Source organism: Aplysia californica, unplaced genomic scaffold (genome assembly GCF_000002075.1).
Source record: "Aplysia californica isolate F4 #8 unplaced genomic scaffold, AplCal3.0 scaffold00740, whole genome shotgun sequence".
Taxonomy (NCBI): Eukaryota; Metazoa; Mollusca; class Gastropoda; order Aplysiida; family Aplysiidae; genus Aplysia; species Aplysia californica.
This window is the reverse complement of record NW_004798010.1, coordinates 286,390-305,158: the sequence shown is the minus strand read 5'-3', so window position 1 is coordinate 305,158 and position 18,769 is coordinate 286,390. Positions and strand designations below refer to the sequence as shown.

The 18,769-nt window shown below is 38.8% G+C and overlaps 1 protein-coding gene across 1 annotated transcript in view; it reads right to left on the bottom strand.

Annotated features, from left to right (window-relative positions):
• LOC101847690 (thioredoxin domain-containing protein 3 homolog) overlaps positions 1–14,232 on the bottom strand; it is a gene marked incomplete in the record, with an annotated part of 55,992 nt that extends 41,760 nt beyond the window's left edge. Inside the window, 7 exon segments of the mRNA XM_005108985.3 lie at positions 3,768–3,830; positions 5,863–5,944; positions 7,041–7,157; positions 9,316–9,387; positions 10,217–10,320; positions 12,218–12,330; positions 14,137–14,232. Coding sequence (XP_005109042.2) covers positions 3,768–3,830; positions 5,863–5,944; positions 7,041–7,157; positions 9,316–9,387; positions 10,217–10,320; positions 12,218–12,308 — 529 coding nt within the window.
• Positions 14,233–18,769: the final 4,537 nt, after the last annotated feature.

Below are 18,769 nucleotides of genomic sequence, written 5' to 3'. Positions count from 1 at the left end.
AAAAATCAAGCTGACTCATTTTATCATAATAATATGACTTTTTTTTCCGTAAGAGTTTTACAGCAATTGCAACACAACAAGGTCATATAAGTGCCGAAGATTAGAGGTGTTACAAGAGAGTAACCAGCATAAAAAAGAAGGAGGAGAGATAAAGACGATAGACATTTGATAGGAAAGAAGGAGCATACCACATCAGAGCACCCTCCAACCACCCACTGATCAGATGAATACATGTGCATAAAGAAACCAGAAGTACTTCATTCAGCTCAGCATTCTGGAATGTCCTCTATGGAAACAAAATACAGCTGTATATAATTGGGGGGATTATTTCTACACTTACATCGAGAAATTTAATGTAATCTCAAAACAGTTAGTTAGTTTAGTTTTAGTTTTAGTAGAGGTTTTACGGCACTCGCAACTGCATAAGGTCATATGAGCGCCAGAAGATTAGAGGTGTTACAAGAGAGTAACAAACATAAAAAAGATGAAGGGGAGATCAGGACGATAGATGTTTGATAGGAAAGAAGAAGCAAACGACACCAGAGCACCCGCCAACCACCCACCAAAACAGTTAGAGAGCTAATATCATGACTGAATTTGACAAAGAACAGTTATGGCTAGACAGTAAAGTTCACAGCTACCTACTCTCATATTCAGTATTTGAACCACACTGATCTACAACAATCTCTCAATTGTGTCTCTGAGATATTCCAGGGGTAAGCATTGTCCGGAAAGTTTGATGACAATGGAAACGCTATACGAAACAACACTATTATACTACTCAAGCTTATAACAAAATGTCATACTCTTTCAACTGGCCTGTATAACAAATATATAAATCTAAAAGAAAACAAAATTATGAAGAAGAGCTGAACTGGTCTTTGACTCGCCCAGTGCTAGCAGGAGATTTTATTTCATAGCATTTATAGAAAGCCTGACGTTTAGCTTTCATTTTACTGCTTTTTAAAAATTACAATGCTCTTCATTTTAAGGCCATATATATAATATTATTATACGTATAGAACAAATACTGACAACAACCAATTAAACTAATCGCTTGACAATCTAATTCTAAAATTTTCCAGTGAGTTTTTGTATACAAAACCATCACCAATACTGCAAATAAAGACATCAAAAGCTGTAATGATATCGGTGAAATAAAAAAGCATACATAACAAATTCAGCAAACTCAAAGAAGTGATTAATTGAACTTGTGAACACTTTTGTACGGTAACAAAACACAATTATAGTTACGGTATTTTTCCAAGAGAGGCAGATAAAAATGTAGGACAGAAAGAGTGCGGAAAGAAAGAAAGTTGGATTTTAAAAATTTGCAGCACGTTCAATAACGATAGAAGCAAAAGTCTTCTTAAAAAATCGACACAGCACATATTAAAAGACCGGCATAAAATCTCTTAGATGTGACAACAGAAAACTGTCACGACGCAGTGGAATCAGGCGCTCGTCAATTTTTGGACATGTTGAGTTAATGGTATCATCTTAAAACTTTCACTTGTCTTGCATGCGATAAAAAAACCACCCATCTATCTTGAATAGAAGTCGAGATATTTCCGATTGAAGAAGGTCGTGGTCACCAGTTTTTGGAAGTAAATTTTTCGAGAAAATAGCCGTCAAAGTTTGGTAACTTCCATAGCTTGAGAGTCCTTGAAAAATTAAAATTAGCATTTTTTGAGCCTTAAATCAACATTTTTTAATGGAATCCAGAGAGAAATTCGTTTTTAAATAGACATAAAAGGAGTTGGGCCCAAAAACTAAATTCGACAAAAAAAATAATAGCCAAACTGGCAGAAAATTTATGTTTTCTTCTATTTCAGTATTTAGACGAGCGCCTGATTTCACCCCGATGCCTCACACAAATATTCCCGAAGGAGACAAAAAAAAGTGAAAAAAAAAAAAGAAGTGAATTTTCGTCAAAATGTTGGAAATATCTTGTGTGAACTATAGTGGACCTTCCATACAGTAAACTCCTGGAGACATGCTTGAATGTCAAGAGTGAGGAATACACTTTATCTAAAGTGACAAGCTAACTAGGACGGAAAGAAACATTAGTCGCTAACACTTCCACTGTCGGGTTACGGTCAGCCTCCTCTCCGCAGGCTGGGTCAACAAAGGAGACACAGGAGATCACATTAGATCAAAAGTTGTACAGCAAGTTCACACCATACAGAGCAGCCTCTCTGGAACAACATCGTTGGGACCAGAAAAAGAAAATGTCGGTATAAAGAGTTGTCGTTATAGAGAGTTGTCGTTACAGAGAGTTGTCGTTACAGAGAGTTGTCGTTACAGAGAGTTGTCGTTACAGAGAGTTGTCGGTATAGAGAGGCAACCAAAGTCTACTCATGATATAATATAAGGAAAAAGTCGGGACCTGGGCACCGTGTCGCTAAATGTAGTGTCGAAGAATTGATGTGTTACAAGAGAGTAACACACAAAAAAGAAGAAGGAGAGATAAAGACGATAGATGTTTCATAGGAAAGAATGAGCAAACCACACCAGAGCATCCGCCAACTGGACAATAGTTAGAACAAAAAGAAGTAGAAGGAGCAGACCCCCAGCAAAGAATGTGGGCCGCTAGTCACCTGGTAGGGCAATAAGTTGTGGTGAAAAGTTAATCTTTCCTGTCTACCCAGACATGCTGTCAGTTTGCAAATGTAATATCTGTGTCATTCAATACACCTGACACCACTTGGCAAGACGCTCAACAAGAGAATAAATATAATTTTCTTCTCTTTCAGCTGGTTTTGAGCTACACTAATTAATTTGTTCATGCAGCTCAGCCAACATTCTCAACACAATGCCAATTTCCTCAGTGATGCTTCCCAGATAAACGTCCAGTTTTTACATCTAGAAAATTGCTCCAAAAAAAAAAAAGCCCCTCCGAAAAACAACCCAACCAAAAGAATAATTCCAGAACCAATATATAAGGCGTTCTGTCTAGTATAGAAGAAGACACGATAATAATGCTTGATGCCTCAAACAGATGAATAAAATACGTAAAAGCTTTGGCTTGAAGTAACAAACAACAATGATAAATCACGTTGTTTCCCTCAGAAAACAAAAGAAAATCTCAAGAAAAGACGGGTTCGTGTGCACACATTATAATGATGAATACAAGCGGAAAACTCAAGAGGAGGGCGTACACACTGACACAACCATAAATAGTCAGACTCCCGCATCATCGTCATCAACCACGCGAGTCCTGAGTTAGAGACAGCACATCTAAGCCAGGAAAACAACTCATGTTTATTTGCAACAAGAATATAGCTGGTAATAATGACACAGAGACAAAACAACTGCAGACTTTTGGACTTTACATTTACACCCATTTAGATCTCGTGTAATATAATGTTACGTATACGTATTATGTATATACAAACATTCACTTCGAGGAAACAAATTTGTTTAGTTGATTGTCCAAAAAGAATCGCTGGTCAAGAAGCGATCTTTTTTCCAAAGCAACACTCAATCATGCTTTAAAAAAAATTTCAAGATCAGTACATTCACGCAGCACGGCGGGACAAAATTCATTAGTGCAACGAAAAGAAGAGTATTTCACACCAATGACCAGTAAAAACTTGGTACGTATCGGCACACACTGCAGAATAATCATGGAAGGGTACAGCCAACGAGAGGGGACAAAATCACCACGCACGACACGATAGACCAATGTCTAGGAGAAAAAAAAAGCCACAAGACCACACGACTGAGAGGGGTACAGGGAGGGTACAACAGTAGGGTCCAGCTACCTTCCTGAGCGACGCCACTGGGCTGTGCTGACCTACGCTTTGGCGAGGACACACCCGAGGGATCTGAATCGAGTCACCAAACAGCTATCATAATGTGTGACACTAAAGACATGCTCTGAACGACAGTGCACTGAGCCAGTTGGGTAAATGTAGACAATAAGATAAGATAATAAGATAAGACAAGATAAGATAAGATAAGATAAGATCAGACAAGATAAGATACATATTTATTGTCCAGATCCTGGCACATTGGTTTGGTGTTTCACCACATTCACACATACACACACACACACACACACACAGACATAATATGAGATTATCAGAGATTGTGAGTCCGTGTTGATGTGTGTAGCTTAAAGAAATCTCAGTACATACAACCTTACTGTCAAGCCCAGCAGAGTGAGCAAGAGAAAAGAACTCTACGCCATTGTAAACTAAACTCTTACTTTTGACAAAACTGTACTCTGCCATATTTCAAAAGTGGAAAGTAGCAAAAGACTGGAATATGATAGAAACTTTAAAACATACCTAGATCTTTTCAATTCTTAAAGTTAATTTACATTTTTACTATGTATATCAGTATTCACTTATGTTAAGACACAAAAAATAGTGAGTCTGTCCGCTTGTCCAATGTAATGATCAGCATAAGTGAGAAAAAGAGTACAAAACTTTGATCTGGGAACGCAATGTACCGGTAGTTTATGCACTGAGAGCATAATTCCATTCCATTTCCATATCAACCCACAAGTATCTATGGCAAAATTTCAAACAAAAACATAACAGTACAGTTCGTAAAAGAACAAGAATAAAGATGAAAAAGAAAGTGTAACTCGGGAAGAACTCTGAACCTTTGTGAACCAAACTATTGCAGCAGTCAAATCCGTACCCTTATCAAATTTCAACGCTGGAATGGAGCAAAGGATAGAAATATGAAGTACACATAAAAAGATAACGGCTACTGGAACCACCTTAAAGCTTGAGACAGCATTCAGCGCATAATCACATTGTGCATTGTAATCTGAGATATCATCTCTTTGTCAAAAACATTATAAGTGACAAGAAACCTAAATCTGCATTTAAAAACTGAATTTGAAAAGAAAAAAAGCACACTATCAATGACTTTTTATTGTTGCAAAGAGGATGCCTGGTAATCAGCTTTCCAGAAAAGTTTCTAAATTTGTGCAAAGATTGATTGTGTCGAGCAAAACTATTTAGAATAAAATATCCCAGGCCTTCTATTTCTTTTACTTTTCCCTCTCTGAGTACAATTGAGTATTTTCTTTCCTTTATCTGCACAGGCAGGATGGGGTTAAAAAGGTCCTGGAACAACATAACATATCTATCACAGACGCTACACACCCAGCACAGGACCGAAACCTGCACCTCCCCTCGACATCCTAAGGATACCAGAGGAATGAAAAAGTAAGTAAGAGTAAAAGTAAGTATCTGGACATCTGTTTCCATCAACTCTGACCTAACATTGTTTCTCCAATGGCAAGACACCCGGGACCCACAGCAACATAAAAACAAGGCCACAAAGGCCCTATATATTAGCTTCCCCACGACCCAGTAATCGGATAAGAGCGTTCAAAGACCCACCTTCTGCCTCTCTCCTGGCCTCCCACCACCCAGTAATCAGATAAGAACGTTCAAGAACCCACCTTCTGCCTCTCTCCTGGCCTTCCACCACCCAGTAATCGGATAAGAGCGTTCAAAGACCCACCTTCTGCCTCTCTCCTGGCCTCCCACCACCCAGTAATCAGATAAGAGCGTTCAAAGACCCACCTTCTGCCTCTCTCCTGGCCTCCCACCACCCAGTAATCGGATAAGAACGTTCAAAGACCCACCTTCTGCCTCTCTCCTGGCCTCCCACCACCCAGTAATCAGATAAGAGCGTTCAAAGACCCACCTTCTGCCTCTCTCCTGGCCTCCCACCACCCAGTAATCAGATAAGAACGTTCAAAGACCCACCTTCTGCCTCTCTCCTGGCCTCCCACCACCCAGTAATCAGATAAGAACGTTCAAAGACCCACCGTCTGCCTCTCTCCTGGCCTCCCACCACCCAGTAATCAGATAAGAACGTTCAAAGACCCACCTTCTGCCTCTCTCCTGGCCTCCTCCTCCTCTTGTCTCTGGAGCTCGATCTCCTGGGAGCGAGTCATCACGGTGTCCTTCACCTGTCGGGAGAGCGTGAGCAAAGTAGTTTGTTTTAGTAAGAGTTTAACGCCACTTGCAACACAATAAGGTCATATAAGTGGCGAAGATATAAGGTGTTACAAGAGAGTACCAAACATAAAAAAGAAGGTGGGGAGATAAAGACAGTACATGCTTGATAGGAAAGAAGAAGCAAGCCACACCAGAGCACACGCCAACCACCTACGAGCAAAGTAAGACAAGGATGAACAGAATGAACAAAGTAAGACAGGATGAACAAAGTAAGACAGGATGAACAAAGTAAGACACAATGAACAAAGTAAGGATGAATAAAGTAAGACAGAATGAACAAAGTAAGACAGGACAAACAAAGTAAGACAAGGATGAACAAAGTAAGACACAATGAACAAAGTAAGGATGAATAAAGTAAGACAGAATGAACAAAGTAAGACAGAATGAACAAAGTAAGACAAGGATGAACAAAGTAAGACAAGGATGAACAAAGTAAGACAGGATGAACAAAGTAAGACAGGGATGAACAAAGTAAGACAGGATGAACAAAGTAAGACACGAATGAACAAAGTAAGACAAGGATGAACAAAGTAAGACAAGGATGAACAAAGTAAGACAGGATGAACAAAGTAAGACAAGGATGAACAAAGTAAGACAGGATGAACAAAGTAAGACAGGATGAACAAAGTAAGGATGAACAAAGTAAGACAGAATGAACAAAGTAAGGATGAATAAAGTAAGACAGGATGAACAAAGTAAGACAGGATGAACAAAGTAAGACAAGGATGAATATAGTAAGACAGGATGAACAAAGTAAGACAAGGATGAACAAAGTAAGACAGGATGAACAAAGTAAGACAGAATGAACAAAGTAAGACAGAATGAACAAAGTAAGACAGATGAACAAAGTGGGACAAAGATAAAGATCATGACATTGATAAATCAGCCCATTTATAATTCTACGGTGCATGAAAACATGTTAATATCCCCACTTTGGGAATGGCCTAAAGACAACTTCAGTCAGAAGCACTGCTCGAGGGAGGAGGTGGGGAAACAACAACAACTTCAGCAACAATATTCAGTGAAGTACACAAGAAGATCTCTCACCTCCTTCCTCTCTCCCTGCCCCTCCATCACTTTGTGTTCGTGGGCCAGCTGCTCCGTGAGAGTTCGCTGGACTTTCGGAGCGTTGGCGCCGTGGACGAAACTGACCAGGACACCACCCTGTGGAGCAACGTCAAGAAATATTTCCATATGTGAGGAATCGAGGTGAAATCAGGCGCTCATCAAAATAATGAAATCAAAGAAACAGGCATTTTACTTCCATTTTGGAGGGTGCGGTGGCAGAGCGGTTAGTGCGCTCGTCTCCGAAGCGGAAAGTCCGCGGGTTCGAGCCTCGGTTCTGACTCGGATTTTTTTCGTTCCTACCTGCCCACCCAGCAGTAATGGGTACCTGACTTCGAGTTGGGGAAGTAAAGGCGGTGTGGAAAGGAACTGGCCACCCTACCACAATATGCCGAAGGCCCAGGAAGTTGTCTCACTAACAAGACAACCTCCAATGTCCGGATCAGATGCGGGAACAACTTTTCTTTACTTTTACTTCCATTTTGGCAATTTTGATCGAATTTTGTTATTTTGGCTTAACCCCTTTCATGCCCTTACAGAAACACATTTCTGTGTGAATTTTTATGAAAAACGTTGATTAAAGGCACAAAATATGTCATTTTTCAGTTTTCAAGCATTCTATAACTATTGGAGCATCCAAACTATGGTAGCCAGTTTCTCGCTAATTTCACCACTGAAACCAAGCGACCTCATTCTCCTTCAATCGCAAATATCTTGACTTCTATTCAAGATAGCTGGGAATTTTTTTCGCTAAAAGCAAGATAAATAATTAAGCTTTCAGATGCATGGTACTAATAACTCAACATGCCCAAAAATTGACCTGATTCCACCACGTCGTGAAACTTTTAGATATTTTTACCAGGACCGGGAATGAAGAACAAACTTTTGATCCGTAAAAAGTCAAAAATTATATGACAGTTTATGACTTGGTTATGTTCAAATAAGAAACGATACTTACATAGGTGCTGTATTTTCTCAAGTCTCTCTAAAAAAGAAGTCTTATGTCATAATTTACTTATTCAAAGTTTTTCAGATACAAAGTATTCTGCCAGCCAATCGTCAGTACTTTTTACATCAACAATATTATGTTACTTCTACTTTTTTTTTTTTGGGGGGGGGGGGGGGGGGGGGTTTCTAAGAAGGAACATTAAAAACTGATAAAAATATTAACTCCTATCAGCCAGTATTAAATTGAAGGAATTTCCTAGACAGCCAGAATTAAACCTGCCATGTCATTCAGAATTTGTGTAAGTTTTTGTTTGACAAATAATTTTTCACGTAGATCTACCTCGTTCATCAACGTGCCAAAAACATTAACCATCCGCAAGATCAAAGAAGCAGATAGTGAGATTGAACATAGAAAAAGTAGGTGTATTGTTGAGGAATTTGATTAACAACCTTGATTTACAAAGTGACTCGGATTCTAGATCCAAATTTGTAGGTCACACAATGAGCTGACATGAGAAAAATACGCCTTTGAACATCCAAATCTCATAAAGGATGTATCATCATCATATCTACTTACAATTTGACCAACAATAGAAACATGGATTTGGAGGAGTAGGCAGAAATGTGTATTTAAGAAAAAAACAACCCAAAAAAGTTCTTTTGTATATATAGTTAATGTATGGTTGTGAAAGTTCTCTTTTATGTAGATGAACTGGTTTTTCTTGTTTCTGTGAAATATTTTTTCTTGTGTGAATGAATATGTGATTGGTGGAAAGCACTCAAAGCTTATACTAGTATGGGATAGAGCACTAGATGAATGCAATCTATTATTATTATCATAATTATTATTTAATTAACGAAGGTGAAAACGACACACTTCATGTCCTTCTGGGAAAAATGGCAAACGAAAACAACACGGAGCGTGCCGTTCTGGTTAAGACTCAATTGATCAAGGAAAAATTAATTCAACGATTAATTGACCAGTTGAAAGAGGTAGAAACGACTTTTTTAAAAAAAAGGTAAACAAATATTGTACAACAAAAACTTGATGAATCTTCATGTATGGTTATTTGTTATATGAGATTAGTTCATGTTCTCTGTACATTATGTGGTGTACCCCATATTATTTCATGGTATGTTGTACCTGTATCATTCATTGTCCCTGGTAATCCGTGTTCACAGATGAAATCATCATCTACCGTTTATAATAAATGAACTACACTGAGAAGTCTTTCTTCACTTCACACCAAACATGATGATAACAATTACGACTAATAGCAAAATAACAAAGCCAAAACAGGTTACTCACGGCGTAGAAAAGAAACGTGGGCTCACATCGACCTCTGTACTGCTCCAGGGCGTCTATTGTGTCAGCCTTTGCCTGTGGAGCAGTTTGGTTAATGGCAATATTACAACAGTGGATTTGTGTTTGACTACAAAGGAGAAGGTTATATGTATGTTTGTCGACAAGGCTTTTCGATAATACTAAGACTAAGAGTTTCATTAGTTACAGCTTGAACAAAGTGGCTTTGTGTTTTTTTGACAGGAATAAAAATAATTAATTAGTCTATTGCACCACACACAATAATAGTGATATTCAGTTCGAAGTACGGCGGAAAGAAACGAAGATACAAGAAATAAAAGAAAGAGGGAATTAAATTTTTTTTAAGGGGGGGGGAGGGGGGATGAAAAAAAAGGTAAAAAAGAGGAGAAGAAAAAACCCCCCAAAAGTCCAGAGAGAACGGACAACAGATGAAAACTTATTGCTTAGATCTAGTAGAGAGACGGACAACAGATGAAAACTTATTGCTTAGATCTAGTAGAGAGACGGACAACAGATGAAAACTTATTGCTTAGATCTAGTAGAGAGACGGACAACAGATGAAAACTTATTGCTTAGATCTAGTAGAGAGACGGACAACAGATGAAAACTTATTGCTTAGATCTAGTAGAGAGACGGACAACAGATGAAAACTTATTGCTTAGATCTAGTAGAGAGACGGACAACAGATGAAAACTTAATTGCTTAGATCTAGTAGAGAGACGGACAACAGATGAAAACTTATTGCTTAATAGAGTTAAATGAAATGTAGCAAAAACATACTCCATTTCACAAAGAGCATTATAATTTATCACAATACAAAACCAGGTTGGGACTCTTTGCTTTCCTAACATTGTCAGTTCAATAAAACCTTTATATAAAAACTTACAACTGCGAAATGGAGCAGCGAATCCCCAAGTTCATTCTTGAGCCGCCTGAAGGTTCCTTGTAGAGCATTACAGGGACCACACCACTCCTGGTAGACATCCACCACTGCAGAATAGTTCACAGATCATCTCATTAGTACTCGCATGTGAAGCATGCTGACAAAATGAGTTACTTCTCCGATTCAAGCTTCATGGAAACAGATAGATATATCACGCTTATAGGTGAAGTTTTTAAAATTTATAAGTATGGAATAACAAAAGACGGGTTATAGTATGGCATTAATAGAAAATCTACAAATTTGACCATAGTGTCGATTTTTGGCCAATATCTCCATTTGTGGATTGCGAGAAGTAACTCATTTTGTCAGCACGCCTAACATAATAATAATGACTCTGGACCGGATACGGCAGAATAAGGAATGGCGGCTCGCAACCGTGAAAGATGGAGAGTCATTACACGTCAACCTCTGAGTCAGAGATGATACCTCCAGGTACCCAGGTAAAGACTCTGCATAATTTTCAATTACTTCAAAAATTTCAAAAGTAAGAATTACAAAAATAATGTACTTTATATATATATATATATATATATATATATATATATATATATATATATATATATATATATATATATAGATATATATATATATATATAGATATATATAGATATATATAGATATATATATATATATATATAGATATATATAGATATAGATATATATAGATATATAAATCGAAGCAATAGGGTTGTGAAGAAAAAACATGTTTTCCTTCCATGATCATTTAAAAAACAAAACGCAAAGTTATAACTAACGTTTGTATAACTGAAAAGCACTTTTCAATAAAGAAAGATCAGAATCTTTCTTCCGTTAGTTTACTAATCTCCATACATTATTGCAACTAAAAAAACATGTTCTCAAGATTACTGAGTTGCTTTGTTTTTTGGTTGGGTTTCTTTTTCATACTAATTTCATATAAAGGGCCAATTTACAAACACATTCAGACAGCCCCCCCCTCCCCCCACACACACAAAGCCCCTATACACTTGGCCCAAGCCTGAACACACAAACACACACACATATACACACATACACATACAAACACTCAAAGACACACACACGAATACATACACACAAACAATCACAAATGTGAGGCATCATGATGAAATCAGCACTCGCCCAAATAAAGAAATCTAAGAAACTGACATTTTTTCCACCCGTTAGGCAATTTATATTGTATTTCTGTTTTTGGACTCAACACCTTTTATATCCTTTTAAAATCACATGTCTTTGTTAATATTACTGAACACTTTGATCAATTAAGGAACAAACAAAATTAAAATTTCAGTTTCAAAGGACTCTCCATTAGCTTTGTAAGTCATTTTCTCGCTCCTTTCCTTTGACTTCAGGCTACCCCATCCTTCTTCAGTTTCAAATATATCAACTTCTATTCAACTTAGATTAGTATTTTTTTCACTTAAAGCAAGACAAATGAACAAGCTTTAAGATTACACATTTTCTTCAAATGCACAAATATTGACGAGCGCCTGATTTCACCACATCGTGACACAAATCTGTTTCGACATGGTGGAATTAGGCCCTTGTTTGGGTATATTGGTATCATTATAAAGCTTGTTCATTCGTCTTGCTTGTGATTTTTAAAAAATTACCCATCGATCTTGAATACAAGGCCAGATATTTGCAATTGAAGGAGGTGAGGGTCGCCTGATTTTAAAGGTAAAAATTAGCGAGAAAAATTTATTAAGAGGCCAAAAAGTCTGCTTACATGGCATGAAGACCTTGGAAACAAATAATTTACATTTTTTGGTGCCTTATATTATTTTTTTCATAGAAGTCTTCACAGAAATACGTTTTTCAATAGATATAAAAGCGTTTCAACCCCCCAAAAAAATTTGAAAACAAATTGCAAATCCGGCAGAAAAAAGCAGATTTCTCTGATTTCATTTTTTTGACGAGCGCCTGATTACACCGCGCCGTATTTACCCCACAGGCCCTCCATGGCCAGGCATTCCTCCCATTCCTCCTGTGTCTCCAGCTCTCTCTGCAGCTGAATTTCCTGCTTCTTTTTTGCCATCTTGAAGAGTAGCCCTCACAACCTGACAACATCACATGAAAACTACAATGAACATGGACACAAGTAAGATTATTTGGGAGGCTGCTGCCTCAACTTCGAAGCAACGCCAATAGGATAGTTCACATGGGAAATAAAAAAGCCGACAGACTGGCTGTTGGGGCCACCTCAGTTGACAGCACGGTTCAATCAGACAAGGTCGAGATCCTGAAATGTCTCTCTCAACACCTGATTGAAGAGGAAGATAAGGAGGCAGAGGCCTGTACTGCTGTGGAGAGGACAGTGGTTTTGGGAGTACAGAAAGGAAGCGGAAAATCTGGTACCCTTGCAGGAAAGACCAGAAGAATGTTCAACCAGATATGCACTGGTACCATCAGTAGAAAGACCCTCAGTGACATTTTGGAGAGAGTAATGGAGCATCCATATGGATCTGTCCGGAATGCAGGGATGTTGCTTCCTATGAGCAAAGAATGCCTCACTTTGACTTTGCCTGTGTGGGCCAATAAATATCCTGGTTGAATGAAATATAAAAACCCGGCAGAAAGAAGAAGATATTCCATGAAAAACATCTTTACTTGCGGAATAGGACTCACGTCTTATGTATGGAAAGAAGAAGAGCCTATAAATTCTTCCACCACAGACTATTCACAAGAACTGTTGCAGCTTTAAAATTGTATGAGTCTAAGAAAATATAAAAACAACTACTGAATATACAACTTTGCCCATCAATATATAATACAAGGGAGGACTTCCGTAACGAGCGACCGCTATTAAATCTAATTTAGATTATATACTCATGTATACAACGACGAAATAACCACAACTTTTATCACAAATTCTCAATAACTGTTCCGACTACTGCATGGATCTCTAGAGTTCAGTTCCTCACTTTACTATAAACAAACTCACTGAAAACTATTTTAACAGGCTGCTATTTCCACTTTAAACACAACAACCATTCTGTTAAGAGTATCTAAGGTGCAGGGGCATATATGGAGATAGATAGATTTCTAGTATATATATGTGCATTCTGAGAGTGTAAACCTGTTCTTCTATAAATTAGTATCACACTAAAACCAAGTCTATATCTAGATTCTAGATCTAATACTAATCCTTTAGATCTAAATTCCAAGCCTTACAGTCTTAAACAATTCATCTTTCAACAACATAACATCTAGATCTAGATCTAGATTCTATTTGCCATTGGACATCATTGGTATAGAGTATAGTATAGCCTATTGGACTGGCAACTTCAAGAGGACTCTATTACAGGCTCTTATGTTGCTAGTTGAGTCCTAGATGCGATGCTAAAAAAGTCTAGCAAGGCCTGACTGAGCCTGACTGAGACCCGAGACTGACGCTGAGGCCTGTTCGGAGCTACTACCTGGCTATATAGTCGATCTAGATCTAGATCTATCTAAAGCCTGCTCATACAGGGCGCCTCCTGACCTCCTAAACTAAACAAAATGTAGGGAAGATTGAAGAATACCGGACCACTCGTACATTATTGCGCGAGAAAGTGGGGCGGGTGGTTGGGGTGGAGGAGGGGGGAGGGGGTGTTCAGACAAAATTTTAATGAATAGATCTACCGGTCCGAGATTCTCCATTGAGAGATACTAAAAATGGGGAAATTATGAATTCCTAAGGTTGAGACATAGGCAAAGTCAGTCCGCTGGTCCGGTATTCTTCAATCTTACCCAAAATGTAACAACATCATAGAATCTATTCTATTTTCGGCAAGGGGTTTGGGGGATAACACGACATAGAAGAGATAGTATAGTTCTCGGTACTGGGGATCTTAAAAAATAGTTCACGTTATCATGCCACTTACCCTGTGTCAGACAAAAGTAAAATATGTTTGTGGTAACAGGCTTGATTCTTGCCAACTTGCTTCGAACACCGCGGACGCTGTTGATAGTAACGGTTACTTCCGGTGGAGACTGATTGGTTGCTGTGCAAAATTATAAAAATAAAAAACCGGAGTTCTTGACGAAACAGCTTCTTCTTTCTTAATTAAGGTAGGGGCGGTATAATAAATAATTGGCTCAGGTATTTATTTATTTTGTTTTGTTTTGGCTTGACTTGTTTGTTTGTTTGTTTTTGTTTCTATTTTGATGGAATTTACGTGTTTTATCTATTAATATTATATTTTTTTCAGATATAATAATAATAATAATAATATATAACATTTATAGAGCGCATTTCCAAAAAAAGTAGCTCAATGCGCTTTACATTGGAATACCCATTTTTCAAAAACCTTTCTTACTACTTCCTTTCTTCTCAAGCAATATACATTAATGCACACACACACACACACATACACACACACACACACACACACACACACACACACACACACAGACTATTTTCATCCAGACATAGGAAAAGAACAAATGTAATGAAAGATAACGTTAAAAGCTTATGAAGGATAGGCCTGTAGGAACAGAAAATGTTTAAGATGTCTTTTGAAGCTATCAAGTGTTCTTATTTGTCTTAGTTTCATGGGTAATCTGTTCCACATAAATGGACCAAGATATGAGAAAGATCTCTCTCCATATGATTTGTATGATTTTACAGGTGTCACAAGTAGGGTGTTATATGCTGATAAAAGGGGAAGTTGTCCAAAATTAATAAACGGGGAAGGGGGGGGGGGGCGAATAAACGTTGAGGGCGGTTTGGGGGGGGGGGGGGATCTTATTACTAGATGTTTACAAAATGTGAATAATACAACCCCGGGGGTACAAAATGACCCCAGGGCGCACGTGGCGATAGGTTTAATCAGCGAGGCGTGCTGACAAAATGAGTTACTTCTCGCAAACTCGCAATCCACAAGTTGAGATATTGGCCAAAATTGACCCTAGGGTAACATTTAAATTTGTAGATTTTCTATTGACATCGTATTTTTAGACTATAACATGCCTTTTATTATTCCATACTTATAAATTGTAAAAATTTCACCCATAAGCGTGATGTATCTATTTTCATAAGGTATGAATCCGAGAAGTAACAAACTGCTGCTGGTTTCTGACTGGCTGGGCTGACCGTTGGCGCTGTGAATGGCTCGTGAGACATGTGAGAATTCCTCTTCTAAGCCTGACAACAAAGTTCTTTTTGGACCAGCAAAACATTGGGTCCCTTTTGGACCAATGAAACATTGGGTCATTTTTAGACCAGTAAAACAGTCATTGGGTCCCCTTTAGACCTGTAAAACAGTCATTGGGTCCCTTTGGACCATTAAAACATTGGGTTTCTTCTAGACCTGTAAAAGGTTGGGTCCCTTTCGGATTAGTCAAACATTAGGTCTTTTTTGGGCCAGTAGTTTTCCCTGATCTCTGGCTTCAGTTTTGAAATAATTTTTCGTAGCCTCGTTGCCTCCTCCTCCGTTCGTCCAATGTAGTCCTTTGAAATCGACAAAACCTGTGTTCTGATGGCTGCTTTCTAACCTAGGTGTCATGACGGGGTGGAATCAGGCGCTCGTCAATTTTGGGGCGTATGGGGTTATTGGTATCATCTTTTTAAAGGCTGTTCATTTGCCTTCCTTTTGGTGAAAACAAATATCTATCTCTATGTTGAATAACGTCGAGATGTTCATGATTGAAGGAGTGGGGGTCACGTCCTGGTTTTAGATGAAGAAGAGAGTGTAAACACTTGAGTAATAAAGGTTTCACAAAAGAATTAAATCCAAATTTGAACAGCACATAAACAACTACAAAAAATTAACCCAATACGTATGCCCTGGGGTCATTTTGTAACCCCAGGGTTGTATTGTTCACATTTTAGAATACTTCTAGTAGGCTATGAAGATCTCTTTGAAATTTTCAGTATTAAAATTTCTTTTAAAAAATCAGTTTGACAGATTACTATGCAAAGCGTACGGATCGGATTTTAAAGAGTAAAATATGTCCTCTTTGGCAAGTGGTGGCACAGAGTTCCCCCACGTCGTATGGATACGATAGTAAAACACGACGTACAGATAGGGTTAAGAGGTGGCACAGAGTTCCCCTCGTCGTATGGATACGATAGTAAAACACGACGTACGGATAGGGTTAACAAATAAGGGCGTCTGTCCGCTGTCACATAATTGCAGCTGGGTCACAGTTCCACTTAAATTGTCTTTTATTTGCACGAATTATTAATCAGCTCCTTTGAAGCACACGTAAAACGTATACCGTAATATAGGATGTAAATACTCTAGACTGTAAAGTGTCCTATTTACCAGTTCAACGGGTTCAAAAAGGTACAAGAAGTACATCAACCTGCCCTAAAGTGTCGCGAACGGAGACCTTGAACTATGGGCGTTGTGCTGATCAAACACTTCGGCCTGTCAGTATTCGCGGCATCCCGGCCATACACTATATATAACTATCCATGCATGGCGTTAACAGTGTGTGTTTTAGGGGAAAGGCTCTCAAGGCTGTCACCTGATCAAAAATCCTGATTCACAGATCCTATATTTACAATGAACGTCACGTTCGAATGTGCAGTTCATGACGTGGACTTCTACAATTTCTTATAATAATAATAAAGAAATAATAATAATAATGATAATAATAATAATAATAATGATGGTAAGAAGCAGCAGCAGCAGTAGCAACAGCAGCAGTAGTAGTAGTAGTAGTAGTAGTAGTAGTAGTAGTAGTAGTAGTAGTAGTAGTAGTAGTAGTAGTAGTAGTAGTAGTAGTAGTAGTAGTAGTAGTAGTAGTAGTAGCAATTTTTTTCTGGTAGAGAATCTTTGCTGGGAATAAGAAGTCGCGTCGGCAACCTAGTGGTTAAGCTACCGGACTCGTAATCGTGAGATTGCGGGTTCGGTTGTTCGAGCCTCAGCTCGGTCCGACGTTGTGTCCTTGGGAAAGGCACTTTACACGAATTTCTCACTTGGCTCAGTCCTTTCGGAGATGGACGTTAAACTCGGAGGTCCCGCCTCTTAAATAACCTGATAGTATTGATTGGGGTGTTAACCTATACCATATGTAACCATTTTACCATTTGGGAATAAGAAGGGGAATCCCCGAGTTGAAAGGGGATAATCTATTTACGGTTGCAAGACACTGTTCTTCTTTTTATTGAATTATAGAGTCCTACAGATCCCATGAATGTCTGTGGACGAATAAGTTCAGAGATTTTAGTAATAAATTACATGTATTAATAGATGGCGTACGAAGAACGTGTATCATTTTGCAAAGTTTAATCAAGAGGCAACTGAAAACGTTCGTGATTAAAAAAAAAACACCTAAAAAAAACTATCCCAATAACTGTGTGAGTGACCATAAAATAATTAAAATGTTATTTCGCTAAGCCACATTTTTGTCCAAATGACCCTAGTCTTTTACTTGAAACTCGAGACGACATTATATAAACTACCTGGTCTTGCTGGATTCGATACTGTTGGCGATTACGCCAAGATAAACTGTAACAAAGAGATAATTATAGTGAAATACTAGTTAAATTGCTGTTCCCCGGTAAAATGACGTAGTCTAAAACAGCCGTGTGCGCTGCTCACACTACTCAAGCAGAACGCTCCGTATCCCGGACTCTGGCATGGAGATCATCAGGAGAGAAAGCGTCGCTGTTTCGGGCTCTTCCTCTCTACAGCTTTTCTGACGCACCGAGCCCCCTCACCTATGTGAGGTCTCCATGCTAGTTTGACGGTTTTCCTCTGCTGCCAACTCTTAGGGTTCATTCCAACCTGCGTCCTCTTGGTTGAATATGAGTTCGTTACTTTTCTTTGAAGCAAGCCCTGCCACTCTCATCCACTTACGGACACTAGTTGCTACGAAACCTCTGCATCCTACCTCTACCGGAAAATGGGTTGCTTTCCATCCTTCCTCCTCACATTTTTCGACAAGTACCACGTATTAGAAGTCACTGTTCCCCGGAAAAATGATGCCAGAAGTCACTGTTCCCCTATAAAATGACGCCAGAAGTCACTGTTCCCCTATAAAATGACGCCAGAAGTCACTGTTCCCCGGTAAAATGATGCCAGAAGTCACTGTTCCCCTTTAAAATGACGTCAGAAGTCACTGTTCCCCTATAAGATGATGCCAGAAGTCACTGTTCCCCGGTAAAATGATGCCAGAAGTCACTGTTCCCCTATAAAATGACGCCAGAAGTCACTGTTCCCCTATAAAATGAGGCCAGAAGTCACTGTTCCCATTTAAAATGACGTCAGAAGTCACTGTTCCCCTATAAAATGATGCCAGAAGTCACTGTTCCCCTTTAAAATGACGTCAGAAGTCACTGTTCCCCTATAAAATGACGTCAGAAGTCACTGTTCCCCGGGACAGCCAAGCTTGAGAGGGGTAGATGACAAAATTAATAAATTGTAAAATCCTAGCAGTTTTCATAACGTTACCTCTTTTCCTTTCTCTTTCCTCCTCCTCCCCCTCCTCCTCCTTCTGTTCCTCCTGTTCCTCTTTCTCTCTTCCTCCCCCTTATCTTCCTCCTCCTCCTCCTCCTCCTCCTCC